General features: G+C 38.9%; 1 protein-coding gene across 2 annotated transcripts in view; it reads left to right on the forward strand.

Annotated features, from left to right (window-relative positions):
* TRPM6 (transient receptor potential cation channel subfamily M member 6) overlaps window positions 1-17,602 on the forward strand; it is a 122,673-nt gene that overhangs the window by 51,078 nt on the left and 53,993 nt on the right. Inside the window, exons 16-21 of one of the 2 annotated variants that reach the window (XM_069576352.1) lie at window positions 1,120-1,254; window positions 3,380-3,660; window positions 4,832-5,060; window positions 7,582-7,728; window positions 12,410-12,556; window positions 16,933-17,061. In XM_069576352.1, coding sequence (XP_069432453.1) covers window positions 1,120-1,254; window positions 3,380-3,660; window positions 4,832-5,060; window positions 7,582-7,728; window positions 12,410-12,556; window positions 16,933-17,061 — 1,068 coding nt within the window. The remainder of the gene's footprint in view (window positions 1-1,119; window positions 1,255-3,379; window positions 3,661-4,831; window positions 5,061-7,581; window positions 7,729-12,409; window positions 12,557-16,932; window positions 17,062-17,602) is intronic. The other variant, XM_069576354.1, reaches the window with a different exon arrangement.

The following is a 17,602-nucleotide window of genomic DNA, read 5'->3' on the forward strand; positions in this document are numbered from 1 at the left end:
AATGGGAACTTTCTCTTATCAGACCTGTGAATCTTTATTGCCTGTTTTGAACTTGTTCCAGGTATAGAACATCTGTTGATTCTAATGGAATTTCCACATAGAGAAGGAATGCAGATATATAATAGGGGACAAAAAAGGATGTTCTTTAAGATGTTAGGAAATAAGAGTATGCTTAATAAGAAGGGGTCATGAAAGGCTCTTGTTGGATGAGTAATTAATTACTAACCTTGAATGAGAGACAGAACCATTGGATATTTGCTAGGATGCAATATTATATTTGGTTTTATTGTTATCTAAAAGCCTCTTGATGAAAGTGGGAGAGGAGAGTGAAAAAGTTGGCTTAAAGCTCAACATTCAGAAAACTAAGATCATGGCATCTGGTCCCATCACTTCATGGCAAATAGATGGGGAAACAGTGGAAACAGTGGCTGACTTTATTTTTCTGGGCTCCAAAATCACTGCAGATGGTGATTGCAGCAATGAAATTAAAAGATGCTTACTCTTGGAAGGAAAGTTATGACCAACCTAAACAGCATATTAAAAAGCAGAGATATTACTTTGCCAACCGAGATCAGTCTAGTCAAGGCTATGGTTTTTCCAGTGGTCATGTATGGATGTGAGAGTTGGACTGTGAAGAAAGCTGAGTGCCGAAGAATTGATGCTATTGAAGTGTGGTGTTGGAGAAGACTCTTGAGAATCCCTTGGACTGCAAGGAGATCCAACCAGTCCATGCTAAAGGAGATCAGTCCTGGCTGTTCATTGGAAGGACTGATGTTGAATCTGAAACTCCAGTACTTTGGCCACCTGATGCGAAGAGCTGACTCACTGGAAAAGACCCTGATGCTGGGAAAGATTGAGGGCAGGAGGAGAAGGGGATGACAGAGGATGAGATGGCTGGATGGGATCACCGACTCAATGGACATGGGTTTGGGTGGACTCTGGGAGTTGGTGATGGACAGGCCTGGCGTGCTGCAGTTCATGGGGTCGCAAAGAGTGGGACACAACTGAGCGACTGAACTGAACTGAGAAACAAAAGGTTAATTGTTACCACTTTTGTTGTTACCATAACCATCTTTCCTCCTTTTTGTTTTGTTTTAAAAATAAAATAACACATGCCAGCAAGTGACCACTCTTGCTCAAAGCCTGTCCCAGCCTGCTCTTCACCGAAGACGCTGCTCAGGAAATAGAAAGGAATCTACAGAGAGCACCCTGCATTCCCAGTTCATTAGGACTGCCCAACCTTACAAAGTCAAGGTACCGATTACTTATTTTAAATTTGAGAATAAAATTGTCCTTGAAGACCGAGATCCTTTCATCATTTTAAATTCAAGAATGGGGAATACAGATAGAGGGACCATTTATAGGAACTATAAACAGATAGTATAAGTCTAAAACATGATACAGCTATTCTCTAACAATGATGAGCAAATGCCCAGGATGGGGAACTAAATGATCTCCAGGGCTAGCACCTCAGGCTGCCTTCCTTGTTCCTACCTCTGCCATGTCCAGATGATGACTCAGGAAGGCAGTCCATGGAATGGTACTAAAAAGTCACCATTAAACCTTCATCCTCCTTTCCCTAAGGCTAATTAGAGAGGTGACTGTTACCTTCTCCTTTGCTTTTCTCTTACATCGCCCTCTTGTATCTTCTTTTTCCCCTTTGAAGGTTTTTTGAAATTAATTTTAGCCTATTGTTATAGTATGGTAATGATAATGTATTTATGAATGTGTGTATGTGTGTGAGCAGTGTTATGCTGCCCTTCCCTGTACTACCTCAGTCTCACTTTCCTCTGGGCATGAATGCTTTTGTTCAAGAGTTTCCATAGAAAAGGTTCTTACGTTGGCTGAAAGAGGCTTGCTTTTTACAGCTCTTAGAACGAAAAGTTATATCATAAAATTACTGTTGGTCATAATCAATGAACACAAATTCCCTCTACTTATAGAAATAGAAGAAGCTTATTAGAATTTTTTCTCTGATCTCCTTTAATTAAAAAAAAAATTATTGAATCTTATCATTTGCCAGGCATTATTTTGGGCTCTTGGTTGAATCTGAGATGCAGGTGGGCTGGAGAAGATATATCGATAACTAAGAAATGGTCCTGCCCTCCCAAAGAAGTAACCTCAGTGCAGTGTGATGAGCATTGAACTAGAGATACACGCAGAGTGACACAGAAGACTGTGGGGCTTTAGCGAATGGTTTTTGACATGAGTTGTAAAGGGTGGGTTTAACTAGGTAGAAGATGGTATTTCATTATTACCTATTACCATCACTATGGAAATATAGCCAGAATAAGGGAGATCAGAATTAAAACCAATCTATTTGTAACAATGTTGGCAACACTAGTGTCATTTTACTAAAAAGAAGATAGTGGATCTATTTGTAAGGTAAGGTTAGAGTTTTTTTTTTTTTAATAGTTCTCATTTGTCTTATATGTAATTTTAGCCCATTTCCTTGAGAAATTGAAAACTGTTGTGTAGTTAGTGACTTTTCTAAAGATATAGAGTTTTAAGTTGTTTTATATTGTGTTGCTGCTGCTACTGCTGCTAAGTCACTTTAGTCGTGTCTGACTCTCTGTGACCCATAGACAGCAACCCACCAGGCTCCCCTGTCCCTGGGATTCTCCAGGCAAGAATACTGGAGTGGGTTGCCATTTCTTTCTCCAATGCATGAAAAGTGAAAGTGAAGTCACTCAGTCTTGCCCGACTCTTAGCGACCCCATGGACTGCAGCCTACCAGGCTCCTCTGTCCATAGGATTTTCCAGGCAAGAGTACTGGAGTGGGGTGCCATTGCCTTCTCCATATATTGTGTTAATCTGTATTAAGTTTTAAGCTGTGTTAACTTAAGTGGACTTAAGGTATCTTAGCCTAGGGACCCTGAAACTATTAGATACAACAAGAAATAGATTAATAAAAGGCCAAAGTTTTGGTTTCTGATTTATAAAGTTCTTTTATTATTTCTATCCTTTTTTCAGTGATTTTTAAAATATTTATAAGATGTTCAGTGTCTTTTGTCAGGTAGAACATCACGCATCTGAGTATTTGGACACCCATTCCTATTTTACAGGACTTCCCTGATGGCTCAGTGGTAAAGAATCCACCTGCCAGTGCAGGAGACCTGGGTTCCGTCCCTGGGTCAGGAAGATCCCCTGGAGAAGGAAATGGCAACCAACTCCAATATTCTAGCCTAGGAAATTCCATGGACAGAGGAACCTGGCTTGCTATAGTTCACAGGGTCACAAAAGCTATAAAGTTCTATTATTATTTCCATCCTTTTTCAGTGATTTTAAAAATATTTCTGAGATACTCAATGTCTTTTGTCAGGTAGAACATCATACATCAGAGTATTTGGACACCCATTCCAATTTTATATTCTAACAGGAAAAGTCTGTAGCCCTTCATAAATCAAGGAAGAAGTCAAAAGAAGAACAAAATATATCAGATGACCCTGATTCTACTGGCTTTATTTATCCTTATAATGACCTGCTAGTGTGGGCTGTGCTAATGAAAAGGCAGAAGATGGCCATGTTCTTTTGGCAGCATGGTGAGGAGGCCACAGTCAAGGCAGTGATTGCTTGTATCCTCTACCGAGCGATGGCCCGGGAAGCCAAGGAGAGCAACATGGTCGATGATGCTTCTGAAGAACTGAAAAATTACTCAAAGTAAGAGTTCTCCCTTCACCTCATATTTAACATTGACACTTCTTAGAATGGTTAGAAACATTTATCTTCCACAGCCTAGAACTTATAAGAGGAGTGGACTTAGAGCAGTGCATTTCATGGACATTTCCGTAGATAAGAGTCTTAAGACATTTTAAGGATTAAAGGAAAGAGAGGTGGCCCTTAGTTCAGGAGACTTGGGTTCTTGTCCTGGGGCCAGCTCTTTACTAATCGTCAAATGACTTGCCAAGACTGTGGCACTTTAGTTTCTTTCTTTTTATTAAAAAATTTTTTTTGGCCTCAGCACATGGCATGTGGGATCTTAGTTTCTCAACCAGGAACAGAACCTGTGCCTCCTGCAGGGAAGTTTGGATTCGTAACCACTGGACCACCAGGGAAATCCTGGGACTTTAAATTATAAAATGTTCAATGAATGATTTTGGAACTCCCTCCTGACTATCAAACTCTTTGATACTAAGTTATATTAAAAATTGTTGTTTACTTTAAGTACCTCTCAGGCAGGAAAACAGGTAAATATATTATATATTAAATGCCAGAGAGTGATGATAGAAAATAGAAAAGTTAGGAATGTTTTGTTTTGATTTACTAATGCATGATGGTAGTAGGGAGAGAAGAAAAGCTAGAGTTAATAGAAACTACTTTATAATTTTTATTTTAAAAAATTTCAGAGAATGACAGTGTCTACTTTTTAGAGAAAACAACCTCCAAGAAGATCACCTGGGGATGTCTCCAGGTCTAGCTTCTTACTTAAGTCATCTGTGTATTTTGTAAAATCTTAAAAAAAAAAAAAAAAAGGGAGTTAGGGGTTTCCACGGTTTTTCCTTATATGCTAGTTTGATTTTGAATAGTCTTTTCTGGCAAAAATTCTTCATTAGGACCTATCAGGGAGCCCTGCGTAGCTTGTTTTTTGGTGTGAAGTCACTTCTCCTCAGGAATAGCTCAGGGACTGTCGGTGGAAATCCACTAGTCCTGTTCCTTCAAGAAAGGGAGAACAATCCATTTTCTGAGCAGCAGTCCCTTTTAAAGTAGCTTCTGCATTTTGCCGTTCCCTCTTTTCTCTTGGTCTTTTCCGAGTCTCCTATGTAACCTTTCTGAACGTTTCTGGGACTCCGGCCTGCCTTTGTGTTTGCCGCTCACCACTGTGTCATTGCAGGCAGTTTGGCCAGCTTGCCCTGGATGTGCTGGAGAAGGCATTCAAACAGAATGAAAGAATGGCCATGAAGCTGTTGACCTATGAACTCAAGAACTGGAGCAATTCCACCTGTTTGAAGCTGGCTGTTTCTGGAGGGTTGAGGCCCTTTGTTTCACATACTTGTACCCAAATGCTACTAACTGATATGTGGATGGGGCGTCTGAAAATGAGGAAAAACTCTTGGTTAAAGGTATATCTACTTGCTTTATAGAGTTTAATGTTATTAATAGTTTAGTCTGGAGGTCTGTACTCTTTTCATTTGTCGCTTGTTCCAGAAGAGTACTTTCAGGAAAACCAATTATTAATACTATTTTTGATTCTCACAGATTTACAGTGAAACCTCTGACAACTACTGTATCTCCCACTCCTATGGTTTCTTTTTAAAAATGGGGATAATTGTGCCAGTTCAGTCCATTGCAAAGGCATACTCATGAGAAAGTGGTTAGAAGTTAAAAGCATGTACAGACATAAGTAAGATTTCATTATTAGTAATCACCACTGCCCCTGATAATTATAATAGAAGTAAATGAGACTTTTTACTGAAAATTTTCTCAGCTTAAGGATGCTAACCCATGATAAACTAAATAAAATTAGCAATTGGTTGTGCTCATCTAATGTAATATTTCAGGAAATAAATGGCTATTTTGTAAAGGTGCCCTCAAACACATTTGTTCACACCACTATATCCAAATTTTTGTATTCCATTATAGTTTAGCCTTATCTTTCATCTCGAATTAGAAATTAGACACCCTTATTCCTGAGAACGTAATAACTTTCTGCTCCTTGTATACTTTATTTTTATATGAACAAAGAGACTTAAGTGAAGTAAGACTAAATGTTTTGTCCCCAAACATGGTGAGCTGACAAGACTGAATTAGCTACCTAGAATCTCTGACTTACAGTAAACCATATTGCTCTCTATGCCTGGATCCTAATTTATCAGTGCTTGGCTTGTAAGTTTTGGGAACACTTCCATAAATAATTGTAAAATGACTAGTTCCAAGTGGATGAAGACTGGAGGAAGACCTTGTGGAGTTTTATGTGGAAAGGAGCTCATGTAAGTGCTTTTAGGGAATAGACTCCAAACTCTTCCTTGGAAATGGGATGTTGATGTCATTGAACACTGTTTCACGAGCTGATTGTTCTGCAGTGGTCAATGGCAACAGAATGCGGAGCTTTTCCGGAAGTAGATTAGGAATTAATTAGTGCCATATTATCATTGTGTTTGATAACTATGATGTTTCCAGACCTAGAATATTGCATGTTTTTTGGGTTCAACATCTGAAAAGAAAACAAACACACAAACAAACCAATCCCTGCCAAAACTGGGACAAGTCCAGAGAACTTCCACAGGAGATCAGGCTTTAAAACAAAACAACAAAAAGAGTTTTCATCATGAAAAAAAAAAAAAAGAAGAAATTGACAAGGGCATAGCTTTAGTTTATTTAATCATGAATGGTATAGAGTCAGGGTAATCTTATTTTCATTCACTGAATCCCAGAATACTGGGGCTTAATTTTAGCTCGAAAGAGATAATGTTCACCAAGATGATTCTCACAGAATTGAGTAAATCCAAGCTCTTTACCCTGAAAGGCCATACAAGTTGAATAGACCATAAATAAATTCATGAATGATAGCAATAGAGTGAAAACTTTGGATGTCTAGAGTTATACATTCTCTAGTGGGTTTTACTGGGGGCAGAGAAAATATATGTGTGATGGAAGATGGATGTAAACAGAGGGACTTGGTATGCTTTTACCTTATTAATTTATAATATAAATAAATTTTAGAGTGTTTTATGTGATAATAACTACTTAGTGGCTTTAAGGAATTATTCAAGCATTATGCTCATTGAAAAAGAAGACTTCTCAGTGCCCTGCCTCTAGTTTTCTGTCTTTAATTAGAGGATAATTGCTTTACAATGTTGTGGTGGTCTCTGCCACACATTAATGTGAATCCTCTCCCTCTTAAACCTCCCCCCACCCCACCCCGCCATTCCACTTCTCTAGGTCATCCCAGAGTGCCAGGTTGGGCTCCCTATGATATACAGCAGCTTCCTGCTAGTTGTTGTTTAGTTGCTAAGTCTTGACTCTTATAACCCCATGGACTGCAGTCCATTTGTCCTTGGGATTTCCAGGCAAGAATGGGTTGCTGTGTCCTTCTCTAGAGGATCTTTTCGATTCAGGGTTTTAACCCAAGTCTGTGGCATCGCAGGCGGATTCTTTACTATCCGAGCCACCAGGGACAGAGTGCTCCAAATTCAAGTTTGCTTTTTGGAACTGTCTGAATTCTTTTTTTTTTTTTTTTTTTAATATTTTTAATCCACAATTGGTTGCATCTGTGGATGCAAAGCCCACATATATGATGGGCTGACTGAATTCCAGTTAGGTTGTTCCACGTCAGCTATCCTTCTAGAGATGGACTTTTACACTCAGTTTCTTAGTTGGACATTTAGGTTGACACTAATTTTTTTTGCCATTACAGATAGCCCTTCAATGAACATCCCTATACATATGCTTGGATTCATGAGTATTTCTGAGGGAGACACTTCTGGTATTGGAATTCTTAAGTCAGAAAATGTATACAATCAGGGTATCCACTTAATTGGGGATGGATCTGACATTTCCTATACACCCAGATCTTGACTTTATTTGGATCATATGTGTGCCTTGTATAACCCTCACTACCTGCTTTGTTCTCCTCTTTTGAAGATCATCATCAGTATTCTTTTCCCACCTGCCATTTTGACATTGGAGTTTAAAAGCAAAGCAGAAATGTCACATGTCCCACAGTCCCAGGACTTTACATGGTATAATGGTGACCAGAACACCAGCACTCTCAAAGAAAATTCTTGTCAGGTTAGTATGGTATCATGGTGAACTAAGTTTTCATGACCTGGACTGCACACAAACATACACAGATGCATATCTTATTTATTAACAAACTATTTAACAATCTTAATCATATTATAGTATGGTCAGGTATACTATGTATGGTGGTTCTGATTAACCTCCATGTATGATTAAGCAAAATATCCTATTTCTGCCAAAATCAAAGACTCTGTTATATCTAGGAAGCTGCTTAATATTTCATTTTTCTTTGTGGCTAGTGGAACAAATAGATTTATTGTTTATCGAAAGCTATAATAAAGGATGTCTTATAGCCTTCAAAATATTTTATAAAATGCTAGTTTACAATTTGTGCTAATCTTCACTGCTTCATGCTGCAGTTTTTTCACTTGTTATATCCAATGAGTTTGGATGGTTTTACTTGAGTTCCCAGATGTGTACTTTTTTCATGGGTAACTTGAGCTGGTTCTCTTCCAACCCGTCTTTGCTGAAGAGCCTCCAGTATGCTGTCTGCGCATCCATTTTTTGAATTTTATGTTTCAACTTGGATCATTGCTGATGAAGTTGCCATTTACTGTGAGGTGTTCAGTTCAGTTCAGTCACTCAGTTGTGTCTGACTCTTTGTGACCCCACGAACTGCAGCACGCCAGGCCTCCATGTCCATCACCAACTTTGGGAGTTTATTCAAACTCATGTCCACTGAGTCAGTGATTCCATCCAACCGTTTTATCCTCTGTCGTCCCCTTCTCCTCATGCCTTCAATCTTTCCCAGCATCAGGGTCTTTTCAAATGAGTCAGTTCTTCGCATCAGGTGCCTAAAATATTAAAGTTTCAGCTCCAGCTTCCAATGAATATTCAGGAATGATTTCCTTTAGGATGGACTGGTTGGATCTCCTTGCTGTCCCAGGGACACTCAAGACTCTTCTTCAACACCGCAGTTCAAAAGCATCAATTCTTCAGTGCTCAGCTTTCTTTATAGTCCAACTCTCATATACGTATATGACTACTGGAAAAAGCATACCTTTGACTAGACGGACTATGAAGTGTAGTGAACATCTTTTCTGGTACTTAATACTTCAGTGAGGCGTCTTAGCTAGTGTCTTGTCTGATGGACTTTTGTACTTATGAGGTATTTGTTATAATGTTGATAACATCTTTGATAAATGTTAAATGAAAAATAATTAATTATAGTTTGTGTGGCTGGCATCTGTTGTGATTGGTTGAGCATCCATTCTGATTGATAATGCCAGATCAGTTAACCAGATGAGTTATTAAATATTTTGACTATCATGACTCTTTGGGTATATGTGTTCCTCTTCTATCCCTCCTCCCCTCCCTTCCTTTCTTTTCTAAACCTGATAGTTCTGTTTGGGGTTCTCAGAGTACAAGATGCCAGGTACATTCTAATCTTTACAGAGTGTGTGAGAAATTCTCTGTTGCAAAACTGGGCTTTGCAAGTTGTCATAATTGTGATTGTACTGATTAGATTATATATTTACTAAGTTTAGACCGTTTCATTTTTCTTTTTTTTAAAGAAAGAAAAGAAATGTAGTGCTGGCCTAACCTTATTAGAAATAGAAGGCAGTCTTTATATGTGAGACATTCACATATACATGTTTGATTTTATATGGTCTCAAGGCTAACAGTACAGCCTTCTTTCACATTTTTCCTCATTTGGAGTTCTATTTCATGCCTTAAGGCTGCAAAATCTTTCCCTCTGGTAAGAGCACATGGCCAAGAACTGTCTTTAAACCAGGCCACATTTTAAGAGACTTCACTCTGAGTCACCCTATCTGGAGAACATGTCATCATCTCCTTGAAAACTGGTGGAAATATTCCTGCTTGAGCAATCTTTCCAACCCATGTGTTTTCCCAGCACTCTGCTTCCAGCCACAACTCTTGGCAGATAATCTTGTGTATTTTATTTGATATCATAATCAGATACAACATCAAGAACTTCATATATACGTCATGGTATTTGGTCTTTGAATTCAACTCAGAGATAGGCTCAATTAGTGTTTTTTAAAATAATTTTATTTATTTTGGCTGTGCTTGGTCTTCGTTGATGGCTTTTCTCTAGTTGCAGTAAGTGGGGGCTACACTCTTGTTGTGGAGGACGGGCTCTATGGCACAGGGGCTTCAGTAATTGTGGCACACGGTTTATTTGCTCCACAGCATGTGGGATCTTCCCAGATCAGGGATTGAACCTGGGTCTTCTGCGTTGGCAGGTGGATTCTTTACCACTGAGCTACCAGGGAAGCCCTCAATTAATGTTTTATAATAATAAGATAAGTCATTTAACAACAAGATCATTACTTAAATAGCTTTCTGGAGTCTTTCTGAAGTGGGCTGGAAGAAGCACAAGATGGAATCAAGGTTGCCAGGAGAAATATCAATAACCTCAGATATGCAGATGACACCACCCTTATGGCAGAAAGTGAAGAGGAACTAAAAAGCCTCTTGATGAAAGTGAAAGAGGAGAGTGAAAAAGTTGGCTTAAAGCTCAACATTCAGAAAACTAAGATCATGGCATCCGGTCCCATCACTTCCTCGGAAATAGATGGGGAAACAATGGAAACAGTGTCAGAGTTTATATTTTTGGGCTCCAAAATCACTGCAGATGGTGTCCGCAGCCATGAAATTAAAAGACGCTTACTCCTTGGGAGAAAAGTTATGACCAACCTAGACAGCATATTCAAAAGCAGAGACATTACTTTGCCAACAAAGGTCCATCTAGTCAAGGCTATGGTTTTTCCAGTGGTCATGTATGGATGTGAGAGTTGGACTGTGAAGAAAGCTGAGCACCAAAGAATTGATGGTTTTGACGTGTGGTGTTGGAGAAGACTCTTGAGAGTCCCTTGGACTGCAAGGAGATCCAACCAATCCATTCTGAAGGATATCAGCCCTGGGTGTTCTTTGGAAGGAATGATGCTAAAGCTGAAACTCCAGTACTTTGGCCACCTCATGCAAAGAGTTGACTCATTAGAAAAGACCTTGATGCTGGGAAAGATTGAGGGCAGGAGGAGAAGGGGATGACAGAGGATGAGATGGCTGGATGGCATCACTGACTCGATGGACGTGAGTCTCAGTGAACTCCGGGAGTTGGTGATGGACAGGGAGGCCTGGCGTGCTACAACTCATGGGGTCGCAAAGAGTCGGACACAACTGAGCGACTGAACTGAACTGATGTCATTAAAATCACAGTATATAATGACTTTTAAAATCAGTTCTAAGCCATTTTAACTCTAGGCTGGTTTACTCTGTTAGTAACTGGATCAGTTCCTATACTTCTAAATCACATCTCTGATTCCACTCTCCAAAGTGACATGAATGACAGAACTATCAGTTAGACCCTGAGAATACCCATCTAGAAGCCTGAGGCCTCAAAATTTAAATTTTCTTGCTATTTCATGGATAATTCAGGCAAAACCTGATTCATTCCTTGGCTTGGAAATTCTTGGTAATCATGCAGGTCTGGTGTTTGAGAGACATCTTTTGTGGATAGGTTGAAGAAATAGGCTAGTCTGAGAGGCACCATAGAATGTTCCTTTCTTTTCATGTAATACGACTTTTATAATATTACAAAAGTAATACATTTCCTGTTAAAAGATTAAAATCATACAGACATCTATGAAGTAGGATGATACCTCTTTTGCTTTTCTTTCATCATCCCTAAGTTTCCTCTTCTTAAAAGTAACCTGGGTGCAAGTGCTTTTCCCTTTCTCTTTCTTTTTTTCTCTCTTCTGAGTGGACATCTCTGTTAGTCACATTCATGCAACCACTTCCTTGTCACACAGATATTCATTTCTCACCACCTACAACTGTTAACCCCTTTAGGCTGACCCATAACTTTTGAGAAACTGATGGAAAATGCTTTCCCTAGAAAATGCATGTACAACACAAATGCCTGCAGATGCAGGCATTTAATAATCTAATAATTTAATTTAATAATTGCAGCAGGTGCAAAGAACTCCAGAAGCTCAGAGAGTTCATGAACTTCAGGTAAAGAACCTCTGTTATTAATGAGTGGAGAAGCTGTCAAAGTCAGAATTCTTTTTTTTTATTCTTAATTATTATTTTATTAGTGCATTTATTATATTATTAAATGTTTATCAAGTATTTAATCTCCTTATCCCTTTCTTTTCTTGTTTCATTAGTATTTTTTTAATATAAATTTATTTATTTTAATTGGAGGTTAATTACTTTACAGTATTGTATTGGTAAACTAACACTGAGCCTGACTTCCCTGTGACTTGGGAAAGATGTATCACCATTCTCTGTCCATTTTGTCCTCCTTTTATATGGAAACAATTCTATTCTCTACTTAATTGATTTCACAAGGACTTTATTTATATGAATAACCGTAGGTTCCAAAATTACTGATAAAGGAGATTAAAAAGAACAGGAAGAGGGACCATTTAAAAATGCTTGGAACTACACTTAGTTTGACTAAATTTGGTTACGGCAGACTCAACTTGCTTTTCAGAAATGCCCTGTTCTCTTTACCTTGTCAAAGATCGATATAATACATGTAGTTTTTCTTCTATTCAAGACTAAGATTATAATTTGGCAGGTGGATGCCCAATTAATTTCTAATATATTTATGAAATATATAATATTTTAGATATTTTTAAATGTTAGTAATTTAGTTAAGCCTCTGACAATAAATAATTATTTGTTTATTTTACAGAAAGACTGTGATTTGGAAAGGGGACCTGATGAGAAAACCGATGAAAGTCAGCACTTTGATTTAAAGAGTGGGCCCCAAACCCTTCCTTGGACCAGGAAAGTCTATGAGTTCTACAGTGCTCCAATTGTCAAGTTTTGGTTTTATACGGTTGGTCTCATTTAAAAAATTATATATAGTATTCAGGATGGTTAATTGTTAATGATAATGTTGATAGTGATATGCCTGATTTACCAACTTGTAATAAAAATGTAGTTTAGAAAAAGTGGGAGGCCTGGCAAAGGAGGTAGGAAAGAAGATTGGAGGGAGGTGAGAAAAGGTGAGGGTAGGTCTTTCCTACTTTTGGGAGTGAAAGCACAGGAATTTTTGTCTTCTTCTGAGTGCTTACAGCTAGCACAGCTGGAACTAAGCGTTTGAAACTTTGTGGAACAATAAAATGAATAATAGTGGTTGTAGAATTAAGGGATGGGGGTGGATTCATTTCCCATCTTGGGTAAAAAATGTTAGGAGTTGATTTTTTTTCTTTGTGGGAATGTTGTGTAACATAGACTAAAAATGGAAGTTTTTGTTGTTGTCTTCAGTAGCAAATACTTATATGGAGAACAATACAAATTTTAGAAGAATTGTATCAAATACTAAATCTGTCATGGATGGAGAGATAGCGAAAGCAATAAGTATACACTAAATGTATTGAGTGGTTTTTACATTTATTTAATAGTATTTTTTTTTTCTAATGCTTCAATTCAGTTCAGTTGCTCAGTCATGTCCAACTCTTTACGACCCCATGAACCGCAGCACACCAGGCCTCCCTGTCCATCACCAACTCCTGGAGTCCACCCAAACCCATGTTCATTGAGTCGGTGATGCCATCCAGCCATCTCATCCTCTGTCGTCCCCTTCTCCTCCTGCCCTCAATCTTTCCCAGCATCAGGGTCTTTTCCAGTGAGTCAGCTCTTCGCATCAGGTGGCCAAAGTACTGGAGTTTCAGCTTCAAAATCATTTCTACCAATGAACAGCCAGGACTGATCTCCTTTAGCATGGACTGGTTGGATCTCCTTGCAGTCCAAGGGACTCTCAAGAGTCTTCTCCAACACCACACTTCAAAAGCATCATTCTTTGGCGCTCAGCTTTCTTTATCGTGCAACTCTCACATCCATACATGGCCACTGGAAAAACCATAGCCTTGACTAGATGGACCTTTGTTGGCAAAGTAATGTCTCTGCTTTTGAATATGCTGTCTAGGTTGGTCATAACTTTCCTTCCAAGAAGCAAGCATCTTTTAATTTCATGGCTGCAGTCACCGTCTGCAGTGATTTTGTAGCCCAGAAAAATAAAGTTGGCCACTGTTTCTGCTGATTCCCCCATCTATTTGCCATGAAGTGATGGGACCGGATGCCATGATCTTAGTTTTCTGAATGTTGAGTTTTAAGCCAACTTTTTCACTCTCCTCTTTCACTTTCCTCAAGAGGCTCTTTAGTTCTTCTCCACCTTCTGCCGTAAGGGTGGTGTCATCTGCATATCTGAGGTTATAGATACTCCTCCCGGCAATCTTGATTCTAGCTTGTGCTTCCTCCAGTCCAGGATTTTTCATGATGTACTTTGCATATAAGTTAAATAAGCAGAGTGACAATATACAGCCTTGACGTACTCCTTTTCCTATTTGGAACCAGTCTGTTCCATGTCCAGTTCTAACTGTTGCTTCCTGACCTGCATACAGGTTTCTCAAGAGGCAGGTCAGGTGGTCTGGTATTCCCATCTCTTTCAGAATTTTCCACAGTTTATTGTGATCCACACAGTCAAAGGCCTTGGCATAGTCAATAAAGCAGGAATAGATGCTTTTCTGGAACTCTCTTGCTTTTTTGAAGATCCAGTGGATGTTGGCAATTTGATCGCTGGTTCCTCTGCCTTTTCTAAAACGAGCTTGAACATCTGGAAGTTCACGGTTCATGTATTGCCGAAGCCTGGTTTGGAGAATTTTGAGCATTACTTTACTAGTGTGTGAGATGAGTACAATTGTGCGGTAGATTGAGCATTCTTTGGTATTGCCTTTCTTTGGGATTCTAATGCTTATCTATAGTTAAATTGCTTATAGTCAAGGTTGTATATTTCTAAAACATTTGAAGTCATTATAAGAGGATATTTATATAAATGTGTTATATTTCAAAATATTCCTTGCCCAACCATGCACTTGTTTCATACACTTATTGAATAAGTACATAGGTCCAAATAACTTTTGTTTTCAAAAATAAAATCTTCATTCAGATGATTTAGGTTTTACCATTTTTGTGAATATGCAACAAAATCATAGAGACTCTGATAGTAGCATCGAGAATTTAACCAACCCAGGGATCAAACCCAGGTCTCCTGCATTTCAGGTGGATAATTTACCAGCTGAGCCACCAGGGAAGCCCAACCATTGTCACATCATTGGGTAGAGTATTCAAGTGTTTCTTTCCTTAGAAAACTCCAGCTTATGAACACTTAGAGACAGGAGCAACCTAAGCAAATGGAACAACAACAACAATAATGATGATGAAAATAAACAAATTAGCCAACCATATCTACACACCACAATGAATTGTATCAGCTGTGAGCACAGGCATTTTAGTCATGGCCATTACATTGCTAGGTTATGGTACGTGTGCTTTATTAAAGCAATGTCTTGTTGTAAATGCTATGATGAAAAGCAAAAATGTAAACATTTTTGGATATCTTTTTAAAACTTGGAAAGAAAAAAAAAAGAGTCAGAAGTAATACCACCAATATCTACAGTGTTTTGGTGTCTGGCCACCATGAAACCAGTGATAACGATGTAAAAAACATCTGCTTGACAGTACAAGTTTATTTAAATTGTATCCCTACAGGATCATCAAACATATTAAAACTATGAAATGCAGACCTAGAGAAGTATAGAATTTACTTAACTTTCTTATATGCTTCTCTATTAAGTTTCTTAACTCATAGACAATGCTAATAAGCCATTATGCCTGCCTGAAATACCACTTATTGTATATGCCAATATGGTATAGTCAAAAGTGATTTCAGCCATTCTTTATGCAGAACTAAGCTTAGCAGACTTATCAAACTTAGGTAGAGCTCAAAAAGATTTCATAAATAAGGATTCAGTTTAAAATAATATGATTCTCATGAGAATGAACACACACACAGGCACTTTTCTCTCTTTTGATCTGGGATTTGTAATATGTGTTTATCAGTTAGCACTGTGCATGGTCTCTGAAGATATTTGAAGGGCTGCATTGTCTCATCCCTTGTTGGTGATTGAGAAATTGGTAAAGCCTTTCTGGCTGGCAACTTAGTAATATGTGTCACATTTTTAAATGTGTGTAGCTATTTTACTTCTGGAAATTTTAAGACATAAGAATGTTAGATAAGATCACAAAGCTGTTAATCACCATATATCTATATGTATGTGTTTGCTGCTGCTGCTGCTGCTGCTAAGTCGCTTCAATCGTGTCCAACTCTGTGCGACCCCATAGATGGCCTCCTACCAGGCTCCTCTGTCCCTGGGATTCTCCAGGCAAGAACACTGGAGTGGGTTGCCATTTCCTTCTCCAAAGCATAAAAGTGAAAAGTGAAAGTGAAGTCGCTTAGTCGTATCCGACTCTTAGCGACCTCATGGACTGCAGCCTACCAGGCTCCTCTGTCCATGGGATTTTCCAGGCAAGAGTACTGGAGTGGGGTGCCATCGCCTTCTCCAGTGTATGTGTTTACTGTGCCTTGATTCTTGTAAGAGACTGGAAATCTAGGTTTAATATACGTACCGCTTAAACATACATTTCTTGATTGTCTATAATGTGTTAGGCTATAGATAAAAACGTCATCTTTAATTATAAAGATTCACAATCAGATAATACTTTTCTATCAACCAGGGTATTTTAATCAGCATAAAATAAAATTCTCAGCAGTTATAAACATCACAACTTATTTGAAAACAGTCTCCTACCAATATTGCTCCTTTGGCATCCTTAGGACACATGTTTTCCGTTTAAATGGAGGAGGTGTGCAGTTCCCTCTTGGCTTGTTCTTAGCCTGACTGTGTCCATGCCAGAATGTGCAGGGTTCTGAAAATTCTGATCAGGAGCCAATAAGATGAGAGAGTGCCCACTTTGATGCATTTGAGAACAGTGCTCTTTCCTTCCACAGAATCATAGAATAGAGAACCGTGGATTCTTGTGCCTTCCTTGATATTGGGCTTCGCTTGTGGCTCAGCTGGTAAAGAATCCACCTGCAGTGCGGGAGACCTGGCTTTGATCCCTGGGTTGGGAAGATCCCCTAGAGAAGGGAAAGGCTACCTGCTCCAGTATTCTGGCCTGGAGAACTCCATGGATCTTGTAGTCCATGGGGTCGCAAAGAGTCGGACGCGACTGAGCGCCAGGTGGTCCCAGGTACACTCCCTGCTCTCATGTTGAAGTCCATGTGATTTCTGTTGAGTTGGGTCCTTGTCTGCTCGGTGTCCTCCACTATGACTCTCACTCATGACCAGGGAATGCGTGTTCCCCTCACAGATGGTGTACTTGGCATTCCTTATGCTGTTCACTTACACCGTGTTGGTGGAGATGCAGCCCCAGCCCAGCGTGCAAGAGTGGCTTGTTATTATCTACATCTTTACCAATGCCATTGAGAAAGTCAGGGAGGTGAGTTACCCTTTCTCCCTTTGTCTTTTGTACATCTCTGCTAGAGGTATTCTGGGATGGGGTGGTGAAAATGGAGAGGTCAAAGGTTGAGGTGGGGCGGGCAGTGATTCTGACTTGGCATGCTACAGGAGGGTAATTGGGGGAAATTTCTGATCTCAACCTTTTATTGTTGCCAAATAATTTCTCTTGATTGCCGCTCTTTGAAAGCAGTTATTTTTGAGGACATCTTAGTGTGTTTATCAGTCCCAGAGTGATAGTGTCTAGTTGTTATTAGACCCTCTGACTGTTAGATTTCCCATCCCCAGAGTGGTTTTTTTTTTTAAAAAATAAGATTGATTTTCATATAGTCTAACATTACTTACATATTATTGGTTTCATGTCACATAGTGGCTAAAGTTGTACAATGGTAAAGAATTCATGTATAGTCTTTGAAAGTTCCTACTAAACATCCCTCTGGGGCAAGTAGTCCAAGAAACAAAACAAAGCAAACTGTTTATTTTTAATTTATAGTGAAAAGAAAAGGAATGAATATTCCCATGCA

The sequence above is a fragment of the Ovis canadensis genome, chromosome 2 (assembly GCF_042477335.2).
Source record: "Ovis canadensis isolate MfBH-ARS-UI-01 breed Bighorn chromosome 2, ARS-UI_OviCan_v2, whole genome shotgun sequence".
NCBI lineage: Eukaryota > Metazoa > Chordata > Mammalia > Artiodactyla > Bovidae > Ovis > Ovis canadensis.